The sequence below is a fragment of the Euprymna scolopes genome, chromosome 12 (genome assembly GCF_053919585.1).
Source record: "Euprymna scolopes isolate OS-2025 chromosome 12, ASM5391958v1, whole genome shotgun sequence".
Taxonomy (NCBI): Eukaryota; Metazoa; Mollusca; class Cephalopoda; order Sepiida; family Sepiolidae; genus Euprymna; species Euprymna scolopes.
Window position 1 is genome coordinate 135358572 of NC_136493.1, and position 25049 is coordinate 135383620.

At 33.2% G+C, this 25049-nt stretch overlaps 1 protein-coding gene and 1 long non-coding RNA gene across 4 annotated transcripts in view; both read right to left on the reverse strand.

Moving 5' to 3' along the window:
* Window positions 1-5516: 5516 nt before the first annotated feature.
* On the reverse strand, window positions 5517-6657 carry LOC145291499 (uncharacterized). Its single transcript, XR_013869429.1, has 2 exons — window positions 6512-6657; window positions 5517-6033 (listed from the first exon to the last, which is right to left on the reverse strand). It is a non-coding gene; the product is annotated as an uncharacterized LOC145291499 (long non-coding RNA).
* A 2025-nt stretch (window positions 6658-8682) lies between these two features.
* LOC145291501 (retinol dehydrogenase 12-like) overlaps window positions 8683-25049 on the reverse strand; it is a 55427-nt gene continuing 39060 nt past the window's right edge. For all 3 annotated transcript variants that reach the window (XM_080137421.1, XM_080137423.1, XM_080137424.1), the window contains exons 4-7: window positions 18728-18853; window positions 15030-15191; window positions 12428-12589; window positions 8683-9004 (exon numbers count right to left, since the gene is read on the reverse strand). In XM_080137421.1, the coding sequence (XP_079993547.1) occupies window positions 8751-9004; window positions 12428-12589; window positions 15030-15191; window positions 18728-18853 (704 nt within the window). In that variant the 3' untranslated portion in view covers window positions 8683-8750. The remainder of the gene's footprint in view (window positions 9005-12427; window positions 12590-15029; window positions 15192-18727; window positions 18854-25049) is intronic.

Below are 25049 nucleotides of genomic sequence, written 5' to 3' on the forward strand. Positions count from 1 at the left end.
AAATGCCTTAATGAATCTTGCTTTCCGGGCTGTTGGAAAACTGCTTCTGTGGTACCAATATTCAAGAATTCTGGCGAAAGAACTGACCCATTAAATTATCGCCCCATTAGCCTCCTCCCACTTTTTGCCAAAATATTTGAGACCTTAATTAACCATGCTCTAGTCCATCACCTTACAGATGGTAAACTTCTGACTGACCAACAATATGGATTCAGACAAGCCCGTTCCACAGCAGACATCCTAACTGTAATCTCTGAACGTATATACCATTCACTGGGCAAAGCGGGGGAGGGCAGAGCGGTAGCTCTAGATATATCTAAGGCTTTTGACAGGGTATGGCATGAGGGTCTCCTCAGGAAAATTAGATCATACGGTATCACTGGTAGAATACTTAACATAATTAAATCCTTCTTAGATAAGAGAAAAATCCAGGTTGTCCTCGACGGTCGTACATCTAAACAATATGATATAAATGCAGGAGTTCCCCAAGGATCTATCCTTGGACCTGTACTGTTCATGATATTCATAAATGACCTCCCTGACAAAATTTCCTCTGAGATGGGTATATATACTGATGACACCACACTCTATAACAGGCACAACAGGAAAACAAATGAACACATATCTAAAGAAATGGCAGAAACACTAGAGGATGACCTCCAATCTGTAGTGGAATGGGGACAAAAATGGATGGTCACGTTCAATGCCGCCAAAACTAAACTAGTTTCATTCAATAATTACAAAAAACCTTCTCTACCACCTATAGCAATGGCCAATGACTCTTTATCTGAGAGTACGTCTTTCAAGCTCCTTGGACTAACATTCACAGGAAACATGACTTGGAACAATTACATCGAGGGCATTGCCAGGGCCGCTGCAAGGAAGGTGGGCTCTCTCTACCGAGCTAGAAAACTACTAACACCCGAAAGTATTCTGTACCTCTATAAGGCAACCATTCGCCCATGTATGGAGAATTGCTGTCATATTTGGGCTGGTGCATCGGCTACTAGTCTCTCGCTCCTTGACAGGGTTCAAAAGAGAGTCGCAAATCTGATAGGCCTTGAACTAGCATCTAAGCTTCAGCCTTTGTCCCACTGACGAAACGTTGCATCCCTCTGCCTTTTCTACAAGTACTTTAATGGTGAATGCTCTAACGAACTGCAAGCACTTGTGCCCCCATGACATGAACACCTCGACAGACCCGACAGGCATCAAAATCCCACCCCCACACTGTAGAGATCCCTAGACGTAAAAGACCTTTCTACTCCAGTAGTTTCTTCCCCAGAACCGCTAGACTCTGGAATTCCATTCCAGGTCCCTGCTTCCCCAACAGTACTGACGTGCAGAAGTTCAAGTGCAACGTGAACAGACATCTTGCTGCCCAAATCCCTACATAGTGCCCCAGTAGTTATTGTCCCTAATAGTAGCCCCCTATACCAAAGTGGCAATTTGCCTTGTTTGGGGTGAAAATGTAAGAAAAAAAAAGAAAAAAAAAAGATATGCTGGAGTAGGAGACATGGTAGTAGGGGTCTGCGTTGGAAGGTTTTTTTTCTGGAGATTTTTCATGTTGAGGTTTTGGGATTTGTGGAACAGGTCGGCATACTTGGTTAGAGCAGGATAGAGAGGGAAAGTAAGAAAGAAAAAGACAGGAATTTTTTTTTTTTTTTGTAGCACATGAAAAGGTAAAGCCATAACAATTACCCACTAGTATGGCATCGAGGTCTCACCAGAGACTACTACATGGTCCAGAATCTATTCACCAAATAGCAATGTAGTAGTCCCAGTACTTTACACCTGCTGATAGGACAGCCTCCTTAGTGGTTAATCCATGGTTCGGGTCCCTGACTATCAGGCGAGATGAAACGTTTACATCCAGCACCCTTACTAGTGACATGGCCACAAGAATAGACATACAGACAGAAAAATTTCCGACATCTCAGACTACTGTTCACCAAGTACTACCGACCTTTAAAGCAGCTTTTTTCACCCTTTGTCAGAAAAATCACTCATTTGAATGAGGACTGAGGGACAAAAAAGGAAAAGCGAGAGTTACTGGAACTGCCGATAACACATCCACTGTATTATCTACTCTCCATTAAAAAAAAAAAAAAGCGGGGGTACAAGGGACTTATTAATATCTACTTCGTATAAGTCCGGTGCTCAATTATCAATTCAGGACGCTTTTGAAGATAATCTCCCCTCCCATATTAATGTGGGGATGTTTTTGGCGTTATCTATCTCGAGTTTGAATCATTTGAGCTTCACCTTATAATTGAAATCCAATAATGAACTTTTATCAATTTATGAAATCGGCTTAATATTAATTTACATTTGAGTTTAGATAATTATTCAAGGTTTTAATTTGGGAGGTTCTCGTTTTCATAGGTGACTTTTTTTTTTCTTTCCGTTTTACATGTAACAAGACAATGTTGGTTAATAGCATATTTGACAAAGATTTCAGAACAAAAAAACAAAACAAAAAATAAAGCAAGGCAAGATAGGTAAAATTTAGTTACGAGTTTTTAAGTCAAAGCTGTAATAAGAAAACAGTTAGCGGTAAGTAGCACAAATTAGGTTCAAAAGTTAGGTTGTTATGGTTCATACTGTCCAAAGATAATTCAACATGAGCGTTTCTTGTTGACACTTGTTTTACATATTTTTAAACATTTTAAGATGGCTGTCTTATGCATCATTTCATGAAAGATTCATTCCTCTATTAACAAATAAATTTGCAGAAAATGATACAAATTTTGCAAGAGCAAGGTCAGTACAGACTTTCATTATCACTATCAATCATATTTAGTTCAACATCTGTTTTACATACTGGCATGTGTTAAACGGCTTTTAGAAATGGATTTGAAACTAACTTATCTTTTGCCAGGTCTTCATTTATCCTTCTTTGTACCTGTCAACTGCCCCTACCACCTCTACTGTTCTACATCTACTAACTCAACAACTCTCATTCATTTTTTCAATGTGATAATAGCAAAAAAGTTTCCCCGTTCAGCACACATCTTTTTATACTGTCCAAATTTAATCTTCTCATCTTGGATGATATTCTCATAATGTTTTAGTTGATGTAATCTCCGACCTTCTTCAGATGCGTCTGGACAAACTCAGAAATCTGTACAGAATTCCAAACAGAACCCGTTATTTTAATCATAGGATGTTCTTTGCTCTCATTTCATCAGTGATGATTGGGTAGAAGTCATAATAATTCGTAATTTTATTTTTAGTATTAGTCGTACTTAAGATTCTTGTCATTTGAGAAACTATACATGGCACTTATATCCATTGTACCACAGGTATTCTCACAATGTTTTGGTTGATATAATTTCTGACCTTCTATAGATGAGTTTGTAGAAGAGAAAGACAAAGTCTCATTCTAACATTCAATAACAACTTTTATTATCTTTGTTAGAAAAAGTGAAAAGGATTAATAGTGGAATGAGTATGTGTTTTCGAGTTAGAATCCAGTGGTAGCCAGGTTTGATTCTGTATCTCGTCTTAGTTGATCCCCAGGCCAAAGGCCCTGGTTGGTTCTGTTGCATCCCAGAAGAGAAGTTTGGTGAACTGTATTTTCAGTCCCTGGAGCAAGAGAGAGAGAGAGAGAGAGAGAGAGAGAGAGAGAGAGAGAGAGAGAGAGAGTTGCCATGCGTTTAACCTTTTTATAAACTTTAGCACATATCCAGCTAGCCTGAGAGATGGACTGATTGGGCAAGTATGAAGGGACATTGACTGCTCGCACCAATCAGCACTAAGTTTATAAACCAAAGATATTCACAATCTCAAACTGCGAGGTGTTGCTGCTGCTACACGTTTTATACAGAATTTCTGAAGAAGGTCAGAGGTGATATTGATCGAAACTTTGAAAATAAAATCCAAGGCAAGAACAGTAGTGTGAATACAGCAAATCATCCCCCACATCTAAAAATGTCAAAACACAAAAATTATAGACTAAATACTGAAGAATAATTATGTAACAATTATCCACTTAATTTCATTGAAAACTGAAATATTAAAAATTATCATCTTACTCCTCCCCCACTCCCTACCTGAATCTAGGTAATTGCTGAGGTGGCTTGTTCTCTGTTGGCTGAGGTATGTCCGTATAGTTCTGTGCCATTCTAAGAAGTCCACTCTTCCAAGCTTACAGAGAAATGTGCTTTTTTTTTTAATAGTAAGACTGATTCTTTAAAACTAGAATTATTTTCAGCTAGTCAAGGTTTTGCCTTAATTGTTTGTTTTTACTAAAGGTGTCACCACTTATCAAGACCATTGAGGATAAAGGTTAAATGAATGCCAGATGAACAATGAGACAATATCGTGATGATTGGTAATGGTGGTGATGGTTGGGCAAAATTTGATTACTTAAGAGGACGGATCAACAAGAATTTATTTATATTGGATAAGGTGCTGATTCTGAATCTGCATTTAGTTTGTCTCTTATCATCAACTGTGATGCTGCGAAACTCTTCAGTGTTGCTAGATAGACAAATTCATCTAAACTGAGATTAAAGCCAGATGATTTGTTAAATATGGAGACCGTATGTATCAAGAAATCATTTTTGACAAGTATAGGTGCATTTGGCGAGGATATACAAGAAGCAACATAAAATGATCATCGGATGCACCAAAAGATCATTTGAATAAAAATTATGAACCTGAGAAGAAACAACAAACATGATCAATTGTCAAAAAGATAAGTTAAGTGTTGGATGTTTAAAAGGTCATTTTCGGCAAAAAGTATAAACAGGGATAATCAAGTCAAATCAAAGGTCAATTCACCGAAATGACCATTGATAAATAAAACACACATGGGGTGTGGCTACAGTGATAATGCTGCCCCCAGGGGGCATTTGAGGTGGTTACAAAAGGTTATATAATAACAAATCAAACCGGATATTGAAGCTGCCAAATATTTATCAATCTCACACATTTCAACCAAGAAATAGTTTTAAAATTCTAATGGTTCCTTTAAGTGCAACTGTTTGTAACTCTCTTACACTTGGTTGACAGAGTATATTTGATAAAGTTTTTGAAATTCTTTTTAATGAGTTTGGTTGCTTCTATAATTAGTGCAATGGAGATCTTCCTAAGATTTCTGTTTCTTTTCCTGTCATACATAAGACCTTGATATTTAATTATTTTCCGTCAGTAAATGAGTGAAAAATGTAATTTCAAAATTGTATTGCAATTCATACATTATAAAAAACAAAGAAAACATGTACTAATATCTCAAAGACAATTTGCGAATATATTGATGAAAATGTGATAAAGTGAAAAATAAAATGAATATTTGCCAGCCAATGTGCATATATAAAAGTGTATATTACATATGTACAATTAAAACATTTAATATTTCTATTGTATTGAAAAACAAACAAAACAAAAAAGCACATTTAAAACTCTTACAAAACGTTGACAGCATTTACAGTTTTTTTTAATCATAATAGAAAACAATGCCAAATTAAATATATTTACAATTTTCAATAATAAAAAGAGACTTATTATAATTATCAAATATAGAAATTTCTTTATTAAAATAATACTCATAATCACAGATATAAAAAGTGAAATTGTAATACAGATATAAAATAACCAGATTATCTTAATTGTAACTAATAACTAAAAATACATGAATAATGAGGTAAACAAAAAAACAATACAAAAATTTCCTGATCAAATATAAAAATTACTTAAAACATTTGTTAAGAATAATAAGTAATATCGTAAGTTGCGTCTGCCTTCTAGAGATTATCTCCCTTGAATGAAAAACGCTTTCACGTATGCATTTGTTAATGTAAGATAAGTAAAGTTCCACAAGTTATCATGTTCTTGCATGTTTTTATTATAGATATTACTTGTGAATACGGCAGTGATAAAAATAAGTTTAAACTGTATTTTTGCATACTGAACAAGTTCAAAAAGACATTTGACTTATAAAAAACTTGTGAATTCCCACAGGAATGTCCCAATTTTTGTTGTCAACTAATTTATTTTTTCACTGAAATATACATGAATATGGGCTACCTATGGATACCCAATCTAATTTTGAAATGTTGTGAAAATAATAACACTCAAGATGAGAACAGTAGCAAGATTTATCTAAATAATCAAAAGTATCAATCCTCATCTAAAACAATTCAGAAATGTAATGAAATATTAATTCAGATTTTTTTTCTAATAAAGTTAAAAATTGCATAGAAATTTTAAAGTTAAACTTAGATTTAAGAATAAAAAAAAGTGTTATCTGCAAATAATTTGAAATAAATAATTTTAACATCTGAATAAAATACTGTTTAGAATACAATTCTTATACATTAAGCAAAGTTATATTACAATTGATGGCAGTAAAAAAGTTTTAGATTCATTAAAGGATACATCTCGGCTGAACTAAATAGGTTTCAGCAGTTTGAAAAATACCAGAATAGGAAATGCGATTATTTACAAAGTCAGCACTAAAACAGTTTTTTTTCCCTACCAAAAGCCACTTGAGAATATGAGTTACCTATGGATACCCAATCTAATTTTCAAATTCATTATAATGGTAGTGTTAATTGATTAACTTCACATTGCATAAACATTTTTTGGGGTTCTTGTCCAGAATTCCCTCTATGTTATCAAAACAAAAAAAAAAAGAAAAATCTGTATGATGTAAGTACATGTCACAAAATGAAAATATCATATTCCAAAAATCATGTGATCTAAATTTTTATTTTATGTAAAAATAAAACTATCAAAATTTATGAGTATCTGCTTGCTATTTTAAAAAAAGAAATTTTAACAAGGGACATAACTCAACAGTACATCATACTATATTTATGTTGTAATACCGACATGTTCCCATTAATCACTTCAAAATGAATTTCTTCATAGAAAAAAAAAAAATACTTGATGAATTTACGTGATTTTTTGGAATATATTTTCGTTCCATCACAGGTATGTACATCATACAGAGATTTTTCTTTATTTAATATAAAAGGAATTCTAGACACGAATCTATTTTTTTAAATTTTATTTAATAACGTGAAGAAAATATCATCAGAATTTTTTTGTCTTTGTCTGCATTTCAACTCTGAGTTAAGTAAAAATGGATATCCATAGTTAAGCTTAAATAAAATATATTTTAAGTAGAAACGAAGTTGTCATTCTTTTTCATATTCCATCTACCCGTCAAAGAAAAACAAGAATATCTTCACATACCCACCCGGTGTATATCACATACCATTTATCTGTTACATGTTAGGTCATTTTGTAAAACCTAAAAAATGACCAGTCGGCCATACCTATTGCATATAGAATAAGTACCAGGTTTCTTTGATGTAACTTTGGCTTTCCATAATTAAATGACGGCTTCTAAAAGTAAACAGAGAAATATCACATAAATGGCTAGTATCAAAGTGTAGTATCTGTTCTAATACTACACTTTATCTGTTCTGTCCTCGGTCAGTGAAGGAGAAATCCTAGACTGAAGTAGTTTTTATTCTTGTTTCAATTTAGAGTGCCTCTTTTCTGGGAACTGGATTTTTCCTCAAACAAAATCCATACCTTGGTGGGCAGGCAAGTAAATAGGTACCCAATGATCAAAATTGGGTCTTCCTTTTCCATTTTTAATTTGTTCTGTCGGATTTGTTTAATGCTTTTATTATCATACTGTCAGAATGGAAGATCAGAGTTCTATGTAAAAAATATTAAGTTGTTTATGAGTACAAAGTCTATCATCGTAATTCGGCTTGCTTGGTTCCGATTTTGATGTTGATTTTTATTGTTACGAAAGCTTCCTATCATCAAGACATTGGTGTACTTTTGGTATGCTTGCAGTATTAAGGTGGGAATGCTCAATATCAGAAGATATATATATATATATATATATATATATATATATATATTACATGAGTTTATATTACTATAATAGTCAGTTTTGGTGCTCTTGCAGACCTTTCGGTAAGAATCAAAATGGTTTACTGTTTTGAAATTTTCTCCCTTCCTCAACTGTCAGCAGAAATCATTTTTGTTTTTTTATGTCTGTCACTAGCCGATTATGACATATTTTGTCTATGTGTGTGTGTGTGTGTGTGTGTGTATGTATATCTGGCTAAGAAATTATGAAGTTTGCCAGACAAGTGTTATGCATGTGTAAATGTGCATGTTTTTTTATTTGCTATTTTCAACTGATAATGCCTTTTAAACACACACACACACACACACACACATATTAGTAAGTTATGAAAAATATATGGTAATTAAGCTACACAGAATTTTTCATTTTCATAAGGATTCATCAGACTATTGCAATCAAGATATGTTCACATGCATATTATATACATGTGGTGTTAAATTTGCTAGTTAACCAATTAGATTCTTTGTTATTTCTTCTCCTGCAATAGCCTGATGAATCTTCACAAGGATAAAACACGGAAAGTTCTGTGTAGCTTAATTGCCATATTTATTTTCATAGCTTACATACCTAGATCTATTCAAGTATTGAGCACTATTGAAGTAAATACTGAAAATCGATACATAAAAATTTTAAGTAGATACATGAGATGAAATAATAATATATATATATATATATATATATATATATATATATATATATATATATATATATATATATATATATGATATGAATTTGATGAAAGAATATCTTTATATTTTTCATAAGTAAGATCATTCTCCTTTGTTGGTGTGAAATTTGTATTTTCTTTTATTAAATAAAAATGTCTTTTCTTTTTTTTTTTTCCAAATCAAGCTTTCAATTTCCCAGGATTAAATGATTTTGGTTGGTCACCTTCACTATCGTCATCTTCGGGCGATGGAGTTACAGAAATCCTAACACGTGTTTTCTTGGGGAGGGTCAGTGCAGGAGGTGGCAACGCTCTGTCCTGCAGGTGGCAGTAGAGGACACTCATGTCCCAAACTTTTTTTCGCAATGTTTCATCCATCGATTCTTCAGATGACTTTTCTTCTTTACGGTTTTTGAAGAACTTTCCGGTTTCTCCTTAAAAGATGGAAATAAAAAATAAAAGATGAAAATAAAAAAGGTGAAAATAAAAAAGGTGAAAATAAAAAAGGTGAAAATAAAAAAGATGAAAATAAAAAAGGTGAAAATAAAAAAGATGAAAATAAAAAAGGTGAAAATGAAAAAGGTGAAAATAAAAAAAGGTGAAAATAAAAAAGATGAAAATAAAAAAGGTGAAAATAAAAAAGGTGAAAATAAAAAAGGTGAAAATAAAAAAGGTGAAAATAAAAAAGGTGAAAATAAAAAAGGTGAAAATAAAAAAGATTAAAATAAAAAAGATGAAAATGAAAAAGGTGAAAATGAAAAAGGTGAAAATAAAAAAAGGTGAAAATAAAAAAGATGAAAATAAAAAAGATGAAAATAAAAAAGATGAAAATAAAAAAGATGAAAATAAAAAAGGTGAAAATAAAAAAGGTGAAAATAAAAAAGATGAAAATAAAAAAGATGAAAATGAAAAAGGTGAAAATGAAAAAGGTGAAAATAAAAAAAGGTGAAAATAAAAAAGGTGAAAATAAAAAAGGTGAAAATAAAAAAGATGAAAATGAAAAAAGTGAAAATAAAAAAAGGCGAATATAAAAAAAGGTGAAAATAAAAAAGATGAAAATAAAAAAAGATGAAAATGAAAAAAGTGAAAATAAAAAAAGGCGAATATAAAAAAAGGTGAAAATAAAAAGATGAAAATAAAAAAAGGATACATGTAAGAATTAATTACGATTGCTTTTAAGGATATTTTTTGTCTTTTATTCATATAAACATGAGCATTTTAGTTGTCAACTGAAGACATTTAATGCTTGTCCAGAATACTACGCCAATTTTTAAGATTTCTCATCAGATATACAATTATTAAGAAAAATAAGCCCCCCAAAAAAACGAATTTATATTTGACTATTATACATAAAAGCATCAATATTTTACAAGTTTCAGCACTTAATATGACAAATATGCTGTTGAAAATTAATGTTTGAAATTTTGGAAACACAAACACATGACCTTTTAACTTTTATGATTCACTATTTTTAAAGCTTCAAAATCACTTTTGAATTTCGAAGGTATGGTGTCAAGCAATTTTTTTTTTTTATATCTATTAATCACGAGTTAAATAAAACTGACTGATTTTAATTTTGCAAGCATTCGAATATAATTTTGAAGTATTTAATCCCATCCAGTGCGGCCATAGTCAAGATTGAACTCACTACACGAGTTTGTACAGTAATTCAAATCTTGTTGTTCGCCAGGGCTATCAAGGGTATTTTTTATTGTGACGCCATCACTAGATGGGGTGCTTACCATGGCTTAAGAGAGTCCCATCCACCCTCGAGAGAAGGATAGACTGCGCCAGTTTCTCAACCTGGTATTTTACTTCGCGGTACATACAGCGCCTCAACTTTCCAAATGGTCACTCATCTGGTACTAGCCAGGCTCAACATTGCTTAATTTCAGTGATCTGGCGAGAACTGGTGTGTCAATGTGATTGTGCCGTAACTTGAAGTATTTAAATTGGTGAATAAAAAAAGTAATTTTAGGCTTTAATTAAACTTAAAAGACAATAAATCAAGTATTATGGTTCAGTTAAATTAAATAAAAGAGGCGCTAGTGCAGAATTCACTCTATATTAATAAACAAAAATAAGGAAATGTCTGTATGATGTATATACCCGTGACAAAAAGAAAATATTGGACACACCAAAAATCGCATAAATTGATGAAGTAGTTTTACTTTCATAAAGAAAACTATTTTAAAACAAATTTGTGTTTTTCTAATGTCTCCCATTCTCCTCATATTCAGAATGGCTTTCTAAAATCTCGATTTGTAGTTATTTGTTTTGTTCCTTCAAAATATTTTCAAAATACTGTCACAAGATCATCCATTGTACTTTAGTTATAAAATTGAAAGTGTTCGACTGAGCTTCAGTCTATGGTCCCCTCCCCTTGCCAAACTTTCACAAAAAACACTCGTCTAGCTGAAAACATTATGAATAATTCCCACCACTCTTTATCTGTGCCTAAACCTAAATGTAGATTCCATGAGCAAAGCTTCTTTCTTAGAACTGCATGCCTGTGGAATTGTCTTCCGTTTTCCTGCTGACTACAATATGGTTGTCTTCAAGTCTAACGTAAACAAGTTCTTGATGAGCCATTCCATATAAGTTAACAAATTTACCGAATTTCCATTACTAATGATTACTATATTGTCCAATTTCTACAGTACACTCTTTCACCCTTATCCTCGAGTGGCCTCTTGGCCTTGATAATGTGGTGATGCCTGTGTAAAAAAAAAAAAAGAAAAGAAATTGATTTTTTTTTTTTTATCAAAAAAACTATTTGATCAATTTAAATGATTTTTAGTGTACAATATTTTCTGTCCATGGCATCAAGCCAAACTTCTTGCAGAAGATTATCTCCCATTTTCTTATATGAAGAAGACATGTTAGCTTGGTGTTTAGAGTTTGTGGTGTTTGAATAGTAAATTATTTGGTGCTTGTCTATAAATGGGCTGAAAAAAAATTTTTTACAAGAAAAATCTGAAAATTTTTTTTAAATGTACGTACTTGTCACTGCATGAAGATGTCATATTCCAAAAATCATGTAAATCGATCAAGTGTTTTTTTTTTATTTAAGAAAATCAAATATAATCACACGATTTATCGAAGATTTGCTCTACGTCATCTTGTTTGAAAGCTAACGACACTAATGACACCTGGCGGAAATATGGGATTAACAAAGGCAGACAATCGACTTATTTTATTATTTTTTTTTCTAAAATGTCGAAAACATTTTTTTTTATAATACAAATACAAAATAATAAATTAACTTATTTAATAAATAAATTGACTTCTTTTAATAAAGAGAATGTCGAAAACATTGGTTTTTTTTTCGTTTGAAAACAGACTTTAATAAGCGAACATGAAAAACTTAGATGAAAATATACAAGATAAATCAATCAAGTATATATTTTTTTTAAAGAAAAAGATTGTCTGCCCTTGTTGATCCCATATTTCCGCTAGGTATCGTTAGCTTTCAAACAAGATGGCGTGGAGCAAATCTTCGATAAACCGGGTGATAATATTTGATTTTCTTAAATAAAAGAAACAAAAAAACTACTTGATCGATTTATGTGATTTTTGGAATATGACATCTTCATGCAGCGACAAGTATGTACATTATAAAGATTTTTTTCAGATTTTTCTTGTAAAAAATTTTTTTTCGGCTCATTTATAGACAAGCACTAATTATTTTTATTCTTTATTAAAATTCTACTTGCTTACTTTCCATAATCTTTGGTGCGTACTAATATTTCTGATTAATAGCTATGTATATCCATAAGTTTTCCTGCTATTTGATTTTAGTACGGACATATTTCACTTGAGGGTCAATAAAAACAAGCACTTCAAATTTTAATTACCTTTATTTTCTGTCCGAGTCGCACAGTCCATAATGGCATCGGCACCTTCACCAACTGTTTTGACAATGTTCTTGTAACGAAGGAAATAGTAAAGAACATAATTTAAGAAGAATCTGCTGACGACACCTGCATCTCGACCGAGAGAGGTTTCAGGAACAAATCCTACAAAAGAACAAAACAGAAAATAGAAAGTATTTTCTAAATTCAGGAAACAAGAGCATTTTATAGAAATTTAATTAACAACTTGTAATAATTACAATTACAATAATTATAATTGTAAGAATTAACAACTTGTAAAACTGATATTACAATTGTAAGAATTAACAACTTGTAAAACTGATATTACAATTGTAAGAATTAACAACTTGTAAAAATGATATTACAATTGTAAGAATTAACAACTTGCAAAACTGATATTACAATTGTAAGAATTAACAACTTGTAAAACTGATATTACAATTGTAAGAATTAACAACTTGTAAAAATGATATTACAATTGTAAGAATTAACAACTTGTAAAAATGATATTACAATTGTAAGAATTAACAACTTGTAAAAATGATATTACAATTGTAAGAATTAACAACTTGTAAAAATGATATTACAATTGTAAGAATTAACAACTTGCAAAACTGATATTACAATTGCAAGAATTAACAACTTGTAAAAATGATATTACAATTGTAAGAATTAACAACTTGTAAAAATGATATTACAATTGTAAGAATTAACAACTTGTAAAAATGATATTACAATTGTAAGAATTAACAACTTGTAAAACTGATATTACAATTGTAAGAATTAACAACTTGTAAAACTGATATTACAATTGTAAGAATTAACAATTTGTAAAAATGATATTATAATTGTAAGAATTAACAACTTGTAAAACTGATATTACAATTGTAAGAATTAACAACTTGTAAAAATGATATTACAATTGTAAGAATTAACAACTTGTAAAACTGATATTACAATTGTAAGAATTTACAACTTGTAAAAATGATATTACAATTGTAAGAATTAACAACTTGTAAAAATGATATTACAATTGTAAGAATTAACAACTTGTAAAACTGATATTACAATTGTAAGAATTTACAACTTGTAAAAATGATATTACAATTGTAAGAATTTACAACTTGTAAAAATGATATTACAATTGTAAGAATTAACAACTTGTAAAAATACAATGACAGCATTTTATAGAAATTTAATTAACATCAACTGAAGCTATATGTTAGTCTCTGCTCTACCATAATTTTTATAATGAGTACTTAAGCTCTAATCTATGCTCCTTCCCCTGTTCACAACAAATACTTGTCTAGCTACAACTGTCAACAATTTCCTTCAATCTCTATCTGTGTCTAAAACTAAACAAAATTTTATAAGCAGAGTTTCTTTCCTAACACTGTCCATCTGTGGAACAGTGCCATGAGGGCTGTTTCCCAGCTGACTATAACATGGTCATTTTCAAATCTAATGTAAATAAGTTCCTGTTGAAGCATCCTCTTAAATAATCAAGCCCTTGTCAAGTTCCACCATTACTGATCATGTTGTTTCAATAAACGATGTTTAATATAAGGCTAGATACAAATGTTCGTTGATTCACTGGTTGTTTATGGCATATCAATTTTGAGGAGTCATTTAATACTGAAAAGCAATAAGGAGAACTTCATGCATACCAGAAAATCCCAAGGCATGATCTATTGGGATCCATACAGAAGTGCTATTTGCTCAATGCTAGCACTCTTTAATTAAATATCACTCTTTAATTATAACACTATTATTACTCTTCTTAAATTAACACAGGAAGGAGTTCATTTACATTAAAATAACAATAAGATAAAAGAAACCACTATCTATATATTAATACCATAGTGTGTGTGTTATTTTCTGTGTCATGTTTACATCCGGGTCGCTTAATTGTTATGTACTTTCATTTTTTGTAATAAATAATTTTACCAAAAATTCTTCATAAGTTTTGGTTTCGGTTTCAATTGTAGCTTATGGCACTCAAGTCATTTCATTTTTGGTTCTGGTTTCAGTTATAGCTGATGACACTTAAGTCATCTATTTTTTTTTAATAAATAATTTTACCAAGAATTCCTCATAAGTTTTGGTTTTGATTTCGATTATAGCTGAAGGAACTAAAGTTACACACACACACATTTTCATAAGTTTGGGATTCGGTTTTGATTCAAGCTGATGAACCCAAGTCATATAGATATATTTTTTATTTTTGAAATCATAACTTTATAATATATAAAAATCGATAGAACATTAACTCTATAATAATATATACGAAATCTGCAAGAATTAAAATATCATATTTAAGCGTATTTTATGACCTGGCTATGCCGGGCGTCCTTGCTAGCTTGGATAAATTCTTTTGCAGTTTTAACAAAATAGCTACAATAATATCAGAGCGTCTCTATTTACGCTGAATATCTACAGAATGCCAACATCAATATATTACATATGAATCAATCCCCTGTAGAATTTCTATAGATCCAACTAGTTAACTAATAATTATTCAATTGTAGATGTAATCTGATTGATGACAGCTTAGATGATCAGGGGAGGTAACTGGTGTACTTACCAGGACAAACACAATTAACAATAACTCCTGTCTTCTTTAATCTCTCTGCCAATTCATATGTGAACAACACATTTGCAAGTTTAGAGTTTTTGTAAGCTTGGTAGCCATTATAAGTTCCAGGTTTTTCAAGGAAAAAGTTATCCAAGTCAATTGGTTGAGTTTCTGGAATTTAAAAAAAAAAAAAAAAAAAAAGGAAAAAGAAAACCAAATCAACTTGTTACATTTATATGGTTGGTTTTGTTAGTCTGAATCAATAAATAAAACGTTAATAAATGATGAAACATTAAAATTAAAAAGAGGATATATTTTATAGGACAAAATTTTACTTTCTTACAATAATTGTTAATCCATAAATAATTTCATTTACTAAAAACACCTAAAGGATAATAATTGTTTCTTTAAAATGAATTCATGTGTATTAATGTTTTTTTTATAATGTTCATTGTAAATGAAAAATGTAGTAATTTGAATTATTAATTACAAACTGAAGGAGAGCAGCTTGCAGAATAATTAATTTGGTATCTGTTGTGGTATCCACCTTATGGATAACAATGACTCTTCAACTTACTATAAAGACTCGGAGTACGAATCTCTGAACAAGTTATGTACATTTAACTGTTTTGATTTATTATGTTTGCTTTTCTTTTCAATATATTTCATTTCCACTAATTACTAAGTTGTGTCTTTCTTTTACTGGTCCACAACAGTATCACAATTGAAAACAGATGTTGAATACTGATTGTAAGAAAGATGAAATGATCATTCATACTGATGATCAAGAAAATAAACTAATATATCTTTTGTTGCATACTTAAATATATTTGTTAGTTTGGGTTTGAACAATTGCAAATTGTGGAGGGTATTTTCAATGTCCAATCTGTCTGGTGTCAGAGGAAAAAGCATCAGATTAATTGCTTGTAGAACATTTTCTTTTGATAATATTCATTAGAAGTGAGAAATGTAGTTATTCGAATTATTACTTACTATTTATGCTTCTTTGTTATTGTAGCGAAATTCCAAAACTGAAATATTGAATTTAAAATAAAACTAATGGTATCTACTTAAATGTCATGTCACAGTAATGAACATATCCAAAAATTATGAAAAACGATAAGGTAGGAAATTTTTAATGGAATTAATGAAAATAGTTTTTGAAGACAATTAGCAAAAATTAAGTTTTGCTAAATTGGCCAAAGATCTTCAGTTTTCAGAAAATATTTACGTCCCTTTTGTTACATTTACAACTCTCTGGTTTCTTTTCTTTTTTTTTTTTTGCAAAACTCAATTTTCTTTTGAAAATTATTTTCATTAATAATTAATTTTCTACCATATTATCTTTCGTAATTTTTGTGTATGTTCATTACCGTGACATGAAAATTCAGTAGATACCATTAGTTTCACTTTAAATTCAATATTTCAATTTTCGAAATTCACTACATCAATGAAGAAGAATCCTATTTACATAAGAGAGGTTGAGGCTGCTCCTCATTCTTGTCATGAATATCATCATCAAACATCTACACTGGACATTCTTTTGAGCAGCAGATGATGTTTTGCTCGCTCTCAAGAGTAAAACTGACCTGCAACAAGTCCAGTCCTTGAACAACAGGTTAGTATAGTTTGGCCTGTGAGTATGCTTAAAAAATACAGAACATTTAATCACCGACAAAAACAGATATGGAACCATCCAAATTGATAGGCATGATTTTCCATGAATGTACGCCTTTAAATCTCAGTGCAACACTCAACAATAACGGCAACATTGCCAGCGAAGTTGATGTGCAGATCAACGTCACATGGCTTAACTGACGTATCATCTCTGGAATTCCTTCTAAAGATCTACCAGAGTGTTGTGCAGCTCCGAGTGCTTATCAACAACGAGGAACATCATAAACGCTCTGATCCCCATCTGGCATCGATTGAAATGGATGGCTCTCGTCTAGGGAAGGTCCCATGTTTTGATAAGCTTCTGGGTTTGACCTTTACTCCTGATCTGAAATGGAACACATACATCAAGTCTGTGGCCAAGGTCGCTGGGAAAATGGTTGGATCCTTCTACCGCTCCAGAAGATATCTCACTAATGATGTAATTCTCTATCTGTATAAAAACCAAGTATGGAGTACTACTGCCACATCTGGGCAGGAGCTGCTAAAAACAGGCTATCCTGCCTTGACAGAGTACAAAATAGACTTCGTGGCTTGGTGGGGGATAACCTTTTCTCTTCCCTGCAACCTCTCTCCCACTGAAGAGATGTTGCGAGCCTGTCTCTGTTTTATCGTTATTGCCATGGCAAGTGCTCGTCTGAGCTCCATTCTCTGCTCCCCCCCGCCAATCTTTCACGAAAAACACCTGACTAGCTGAAACCACTGTCAATAATTTTCCCGACTCTTTATCCATGCCTAAATCAAAACGTAGATTCCATGAACAAAGCTTCTTTCTCAGAACTGTACGGCCGTGGAACTCTCTGTCACTTGCCTGTCCCCCCCCCCCCCGAATTCAATTTGGATGTCTTCAAGTCCAACACAAACAAATTCCTGATGAAGCGCTCCCTTAAGTAATGACACCTATCAAATCCCCAATACTAACTATTACTCTGATATTATCCCACTGATTAGTGTACACACAATAACCCTTATCCCCGAGTGGCTGCTGGGCCTTGATAAGTAGTGACCCCCATGTAAAAAACAAAAACAAAAAAACCCCAAAGATTTGCTATTATGGAAATCAAAATGCTCTGCTAGATGTCTGGAATTATACAACTCTACAACATCTGTAATGAGGATATCCAAAGCTGCTACAGCATCGCACTGATTGAGGGCAAGATGAGGGAATGGTAGTTCAGATGGTTTGAGCATATCCTGAGGACCCACAATGACACCATTGCAAAACTTGCCTTTGCGCATTAGAAGTCACTGGAAATTGACTGAGAGAGAAGCCAATTATGAAGTAGGCAGATATCCTGCATAAAGATCTCTATAAAACTGGCTTTCATCTGGACCAAACCTACGATTGTATCAAGTGGAGACAAAAATCCCCGTCAAAGCTCTTGATTTATACATAAGAAAAAGAAAGGACGGATAGAATAGTTGTACCAATATAAGTTTTGAATCTTTATCACTAGTGTTGTGGCCTAGTATGCCGGTAATTATCAAGACAAACACGGTGGTACAATTAACAAAAGCGTATCAACAACAAAAGTATATTATAGATTCTTGAGCCATAACTGCCATGAATTGCTGTTGCAATATTTAGATATAACTGTATTTATTGCCACCTGGGTGAGTCCATTTATTCATGAAAAGGGTAGATCAGGTTACCCTATGACAATAATTTATAGTTGTCGAACTTGAGAGAGTTAGTAACCTATTATACAAGACATTATAAGCATAGCAACTTGGGCACCAACTTATTAAATTCACCTTATAGAGAAATAAAGACCTGTCTAATTCTTGGAAAAGCTGTCTGAATTTATGCAAGTTTAATTTCATTGGTTGGAATTACAAGTTTCATTTCATTGGTTGGAATTGCTTCAACATTTAAAAACTTTTAGTAATTGTATTAAAGTACTTTATGACCATTTTTAAATATTGTTCTATTTTTCATATCGCACATGCCCTAGTTTAGATCTCTGGCCCCAAGCATTCTCCTAGACTCATACATTTCAAAACACATGTAAAAATATTCAAAGAATTCTTACCATGACGTCTGACTTTGAGTTTTGAGTCATGAAGAGCAGATGTCACATTCACAATTGTGGATTCACCATTTTCCTTTGCAGACGATATTAAATCTCCTAACAAAAGATGTGTTAACAAAAAATGACCTATATGGAATAGAAAAAAGAAAAGATATTAAATGTTAGCGATTTTTTTTTTTACATTTTTTATATTTGTAAATAAGTTATTTTTTCCATTGGATTTTATTTTTAGTTAGTAACAAAAAACAAACCAAAAATAATAATTAGCCAGAGAACTGAAAAAAATATGGAAGATGAGAAAAATCAGTATCAATAATTGTAGGAGTGCTAGGAACAGTCCCAAATATAAAAGTCTAAGAGGAATCAGAATCAAGGTGAAGCGTAAGATTATACAACAGATGATAATGATGATAACAGCTGAAATTCTAAATAAAACATTTGAATGTGGAAACTAATCCAGATGAGCTACAAATGCTAACTGGCCACATGAAAACTGCAATAGAAGTAAAACAAAAAGATAGTGGAATCCCACATGGAACCAAGAAAACTGAAACCACAAAATTGTATGTTAACTATGCCCCGTACCTCCTCCGAAAATTTGTAGTGTCGGTATCGACTAGTACTACACCAAATAATCATGAAGGATCAAGGAGGATGGAAAATGCGAAAAGAGGAAGCATTAATCTATGTGTTATAAGTAAGTTACTTGAATCAGTTATTAGAACTGACTTTCTTTCCAGATCTGAAATTGAAAACTTGAGGTGCCTTCAATAAGTTTCCAGACTTTTTTGTACAGGCATTTAAAATTATCATAGACTCTTGAAAATTCAGTTTGTTATTGCTATACATCTTATGAGATGATTGACCAATTTTTATTTCAGGTTCAAATAAACAGCTACAGCAGGAATTAGAATACACCCTACCCTGATTGTCACAGCTGGTGAATTTCAAAAATGCAATCTGAATGTTTAGAAGATTGATATGCAATAAAATTCTGTTTTAAACTTGGAAAAATGCTACAGAAATAGCTTTTGGACCATCTTACATGAATCGAACATCAGTTTTTGAGTGGCATAAGAGATTCAAGGAAGTCTGTCAGGGATGATGAGAGGTGTTGGAGGAGTAAGGAAAGAACAGCAGAGTTGATTGGCGAAATGACGAATTTCATGGATCATATGTCTATACAGACAATAAGTACACAGTTTGATGTCAGTGTGGAAACTGCATACATAATTATTCGTGAGTAAGTGAAGATGCGGAAGATTTGTGCAAATGCACCAGTCCACAACTCTATCTTTGTCACAGACTATTTAACCAAGATGGGCATCAAGATAGTTCCTCACCCTCCCTATAGTTCGAACCTTGGTCCCTGTGACTTTTGGTTATTCCCTACGTTCAAGGAAAACCTTAGAGGCTGTCGTTATGAGACAATTGAGGAGATGAAAAAGGCTGTGACAAGGAGCATTGACATGCTCACAAGAGGACTTCCATGGGGTCTTCCAGAAGTTGTTGGAACAGTTCAACAAGTGCATTGCAGCTGGAGGAGATTACTTTGAAGGAGACTAGAGTTTCATGTGTGTTCCATCAATAAAAGTGCGATATGAAAAAATTCTGGAAAATTTTGTACATCAAATATATTATCAAGGTCACTGGAAAAATGGTTCATTCTCTCACTCCAGAAAGTACTTCACTTCTGATGTAATCTTCCTGTATAAGAGTCAGTTCTGTCTTTAGATGGAATACTGCTATCATATCTGGGTATGTTCCACTTGGAGAACTCTTTCTTATTGTAGCAGAGTACAAAACTGACATTGCAATCTAATGGGAATGATCTTTTTGCTTTTATAATGAGAAGAAAAGTTGCTAGTCTCTCTTTACTCTATTGTTATGTCCATAGTAGGTGTACAAAAACTCCAATCCTTGGTACTCCTTGTACAACATTCACAGCAAGAACTCGTCTAGCCATAATTACAGCAAAGAAGTTTCTTTTCTCTTTCTTTCTTTCAAAAGCCAAACAAAACTTTTAAAAACAAAGTTTCTTTCCTAAAACATCCCATCTGTGGAACAAAATATCACAAAGCTGCTTCCCAACCGACTACAACATGATTGTCTTCAAGTTTAATGTTAGTGGTCTCTTTGGATAATCAATTCCTTTTAAGTAATCCTCTGCCCATTCCATCCATTTGTTTGCAATTCTTTTGTGGTGGTTTTCATCATCCAACTGACAATTTCTTTAAGCAATACCCTCGAGTGGGCCTTGAGCCTTGATAAGTAGTAAGCCATTAGTATAAAAGTATGCATATACTATATTTAAAACCTACACATTACGTTAAGTAAATAACAGTTACATTGTTATAGAAATTTTTTTTCTAATTTTTCGATATTATATGTCCAAGAGATCGCTCTTTCTAGTGGTACTGCCCTTATTGCCTGCATCAAGTCATGCACGTGTATCAAACTGAAACTATTTTAAAAACGTTATTTTGCAGCATCATGACATCATAAATTGTTGTGCCTGTGACAGCTAGCGCTTTAGCCAGTAAATTTTTCCCTTCTTTTACTCTTTTGCATTTCAGGTTCAAACCCAGCTGCCTTTGGCGCCCCCCCCCTTCCGGGGTCACACGAGCGCTAGCTGCTACTTTGCTTGCAAGAAAAGTTGTTTTGATTCATTTATTTATTCTTTTTTTTAGGGGATAATCCTACTTCTCTTCGTATCCTTTCTACTGAAATATTTGGTGGGGAGGTTTTTCTTTATTTTTTCGGCGATTCCGTTTTTTTTGTGGAAGTATTGATGAAAGTCTTCAATATCCTTAGTATAGCAGCTGTGTCCAAACAACATGTCCATCCGGGCAACATCGGGTATCCATTCTAGTCTATAATATATAACAGCGAAAATGTGTGTATGTTTGTGTGTCTGCTAAAAACTTTCGACAGACACGCCGAAAATTCACAAACTCTGTATCATATCAAAGCTCCATCCTTCGCTCGAAAAATATCGAAAAATTGGCCAAAAACATTCATTTTTTCACCCCGAAATAGACAATTTTCCACAGGGGGGGGGTCAACAAAAACGGTCTTCTCGTGACAACGAGCGGTTCTATGCATGTGCCAGATGACGGCATGACCTGATTTACTTTAAATAGTTGAAAATTTCATGTACATCGCGTTAGGTCAGTTGATTAGTGTGTTGGTTCATTATATAAACGTTATGGGTTCGAATCATGGTGTGAGATGTCTTTTTTTTTTTCGATTTTTTAAATTTAAATATTGAACCAGTGTTATTTAAGCCATTTTTCACGTAACGTTCGTTTTTCTGTTTTTTTTTTTTTTTTTTTTTTCTTTTTGTACTTCGCTTATCCACCCCTAACCACATACCCAAAAACACCCGGGTGTTAATGTAGACATTGGTTACCTCCCTTGCTTCAGTTACATGGTTACCTCCCTTGCTTGTGGTGATATAAATAGGAGTCGGCCATCTTGGTTTAGTCAGTTCGTTCGTACAGTTTAGACAGACTACAAGTGTCTCAACAAATGGTAGCAGAGATATCCCTCTGTGTGCGACAAAACGAAAAAAAAAAAAAAAAAAAAAAAAAAAATTTTTTTTTGTACAGCTTGTCTGTAGCACTAGACAGATCGGATATCGGATATGGCAACTTCGAACAAACAACCTCCATTGTTGGAGGGGGAGGATGTTTACGAGAACTGGAAACAAGACGTTGAAAAGTGGTCGTTGTTCACGGATCTTTCTGAGGAAAAAAAAGGGCCAGCAGTGTTTTTGACGCTACCACCGAATATTAGAGAATGTGTCCGTGAATTGCCAACAAGTGACATCGGCGGACGAGATGGCTTGAAGATCTTAATAAAGAAACTGGATGACATATATTTAAAGGATGAACACACGCGCGCTTACATGACTTTTAAGGAATTTTACACTTATAAAAGATCGTCAGGTACCAGTATAAATGACTTTCTTGTTCGTTATGAGTTTTTGTACCAAAGATTAAAAAAATTCTACATTATTCTACCGGAAGGAGTGCAAGCTTTTCTTGTTTTGAACGCGGTTAACATATCGGAAGAGAACGAAAAATTAGCGCGGACAACGTGTTCTGTTTTGACGTATCAAAACATGAAGGAATCGATAAAGAAAGTATTTGGTGACATTTATCGTGATGAAAATGTACCGGCAGTGAAATCAGAGCCCGAAATCGTCAACTATAATTATTCTAAACCGGGTAACAACAAAAGGCGTTTTCGTCGAGGACAATCTAATCCATGTGACCGAAGTGGAAACGTGTTGTTGTGTTACAAATGTCAGTCTCCGAACCATCTAATTAGAGAGTGTCCTAGAAATACGCCCAGGTTTACGGAAGCGACAGAACAAATACACATTACGTTGTTCATTCAAGAAAATATTTATTTGAACAGTACAAATGAAAAAATCTCAAATCTTGTAAAGGAAACATTTGGAATGGCAGTCTTGGATTCTGCTTGTACTCGCACACTGGCTGGCGAAGTGTGGCTTGATGTTTATTTAGATACTTTAAATGAAAGTGACCTGCAACTAGTGAAGTATACGAACTCAGACCGGAGTTTTTGTTTTGGTGATGGAGTGGCTGTCACAGCAATTAAAGTTGCTAAATTTCCGGTTACACTCGGAGGTATAAGAGTTTATATCGAAGCAGATATTGTGAAAAACGACTTGCCTCTTCTATTAAGTCACAAATCAATGAAGACAGCAGGAATAGTGCTAGATTTCCGGAAAGATATGTGCTGGATTTTTGATAAATGTATTGAACTAAAGACCACAACTTCAGGGCACTATTGTCTCCCCTTAACAAATAAGTTGTTGGATCATGGTGGTACTAAGAACATTGTATTACATGTTCAGAATTTTGGTCAGTGTTCTTTCACAGAAAAAAAAAAAAAAAGCAGAAAAACTTCATCGACAGTTTGCTCATGCCTCGAAGGAAAAACTTGTTTCCTTGGTTAAAAAAAGTGGCAAATTCAATGACAAGGAATTTATAAAGGCGATTGAGGAGGTTTGTGAAAACTGTCAAATTTGCCTTAGATTTAAAAAAGCTCCACTGCGACCGGTTGTGGGATTGCCTCTTGGCAATAGATTTAATCACACAGTTTGCATGGATTTGAAAGAGTTCATCCACAATGAGGTGTGGATACTACATCTCATTGATGCCGCTACCAGGTATTCAGCGGCAACATTGATCAAAACAAAGAAGAAGGAGGAGATCATCAAAAACATCTTTATGATGTGGATTACCTATTTCGGATCTCCTGTTCGTTTTCTGAGTGATAATGGGGGTGAATTCAACAACGAACACTATAGACAGATGAATGAAAAACTCAACATAGAGACCTGTACTACTGCCGCAGAAAGTCCATTCAGCAACGGTACTGTAGAACGTCATAATTTGATAGTTGCTGAGGCAATGAAAAAAACAATTGACGATGAGAAGTGTGAACCTGAAATTGCCTTGGCATGGGCTATTTGTGCAAAAAATGCCCTCCTCAATTACTCTGGACACAGTCCAAATGAACTTGTATTCGGTTTCAATGTAAATACACCCTCAATTCTGACAGACCAGTTACCTGCTATGGAGTCCTCTACTACAAGTGACATGGTGAGAAAAAATTTAAATGCTCTCCATAGTGCAAGGAGAAACTTTTTGGAAGCTGAGTCCAGTGAGAGAATTAGGAGAGCTCTCAGGTCTAATGTCAGAACTTATGCTGATGAAGATTATGCTACCGGAGACCAAATCTATTATCGGAGGCAGGGTTTTAAAGGATGGCGTGGTCCAGCAAAAGTGTTAGGCAGAGAAGGCCAGTTTGTCTTAATCAGACATGGCGGAGCATTTTATAGGATGCATCCGTGCCAATTGATGAAAGTGAATAAAAACAACGAAAAAAGAACAAAAAAAGCTGAAATGCTGGGAAACACTACAGAAGGGAAGAATGAATACCTTTCAGTTGAGGAGGAGGAGTTGCAGAATCAAATGGTAGAAAGTGAAGATATAGACAGAGAAGAAGTTGTTGATAGTTCTACCAGTTTAAGAGATAAGACTGAAAAACCTGGCCGAAATAAGACCATAACTTATAAAATAAATGGAAGTGGGGAGTGGAAGAAAGGAAAGGTTATGTCAGTACAGCCTAAATCAACTGGCAAATATAGTCATTGGATCAATATAGAACCTGAGGATGAAAACGAGGATCAAGTTTGTATCAACTGGAATCATATTGATCATTGGAGAGAAGTGCCCCAATATACTGAACAGGAAAATGTAGTCCTGCTCACCGCTGAACAAGA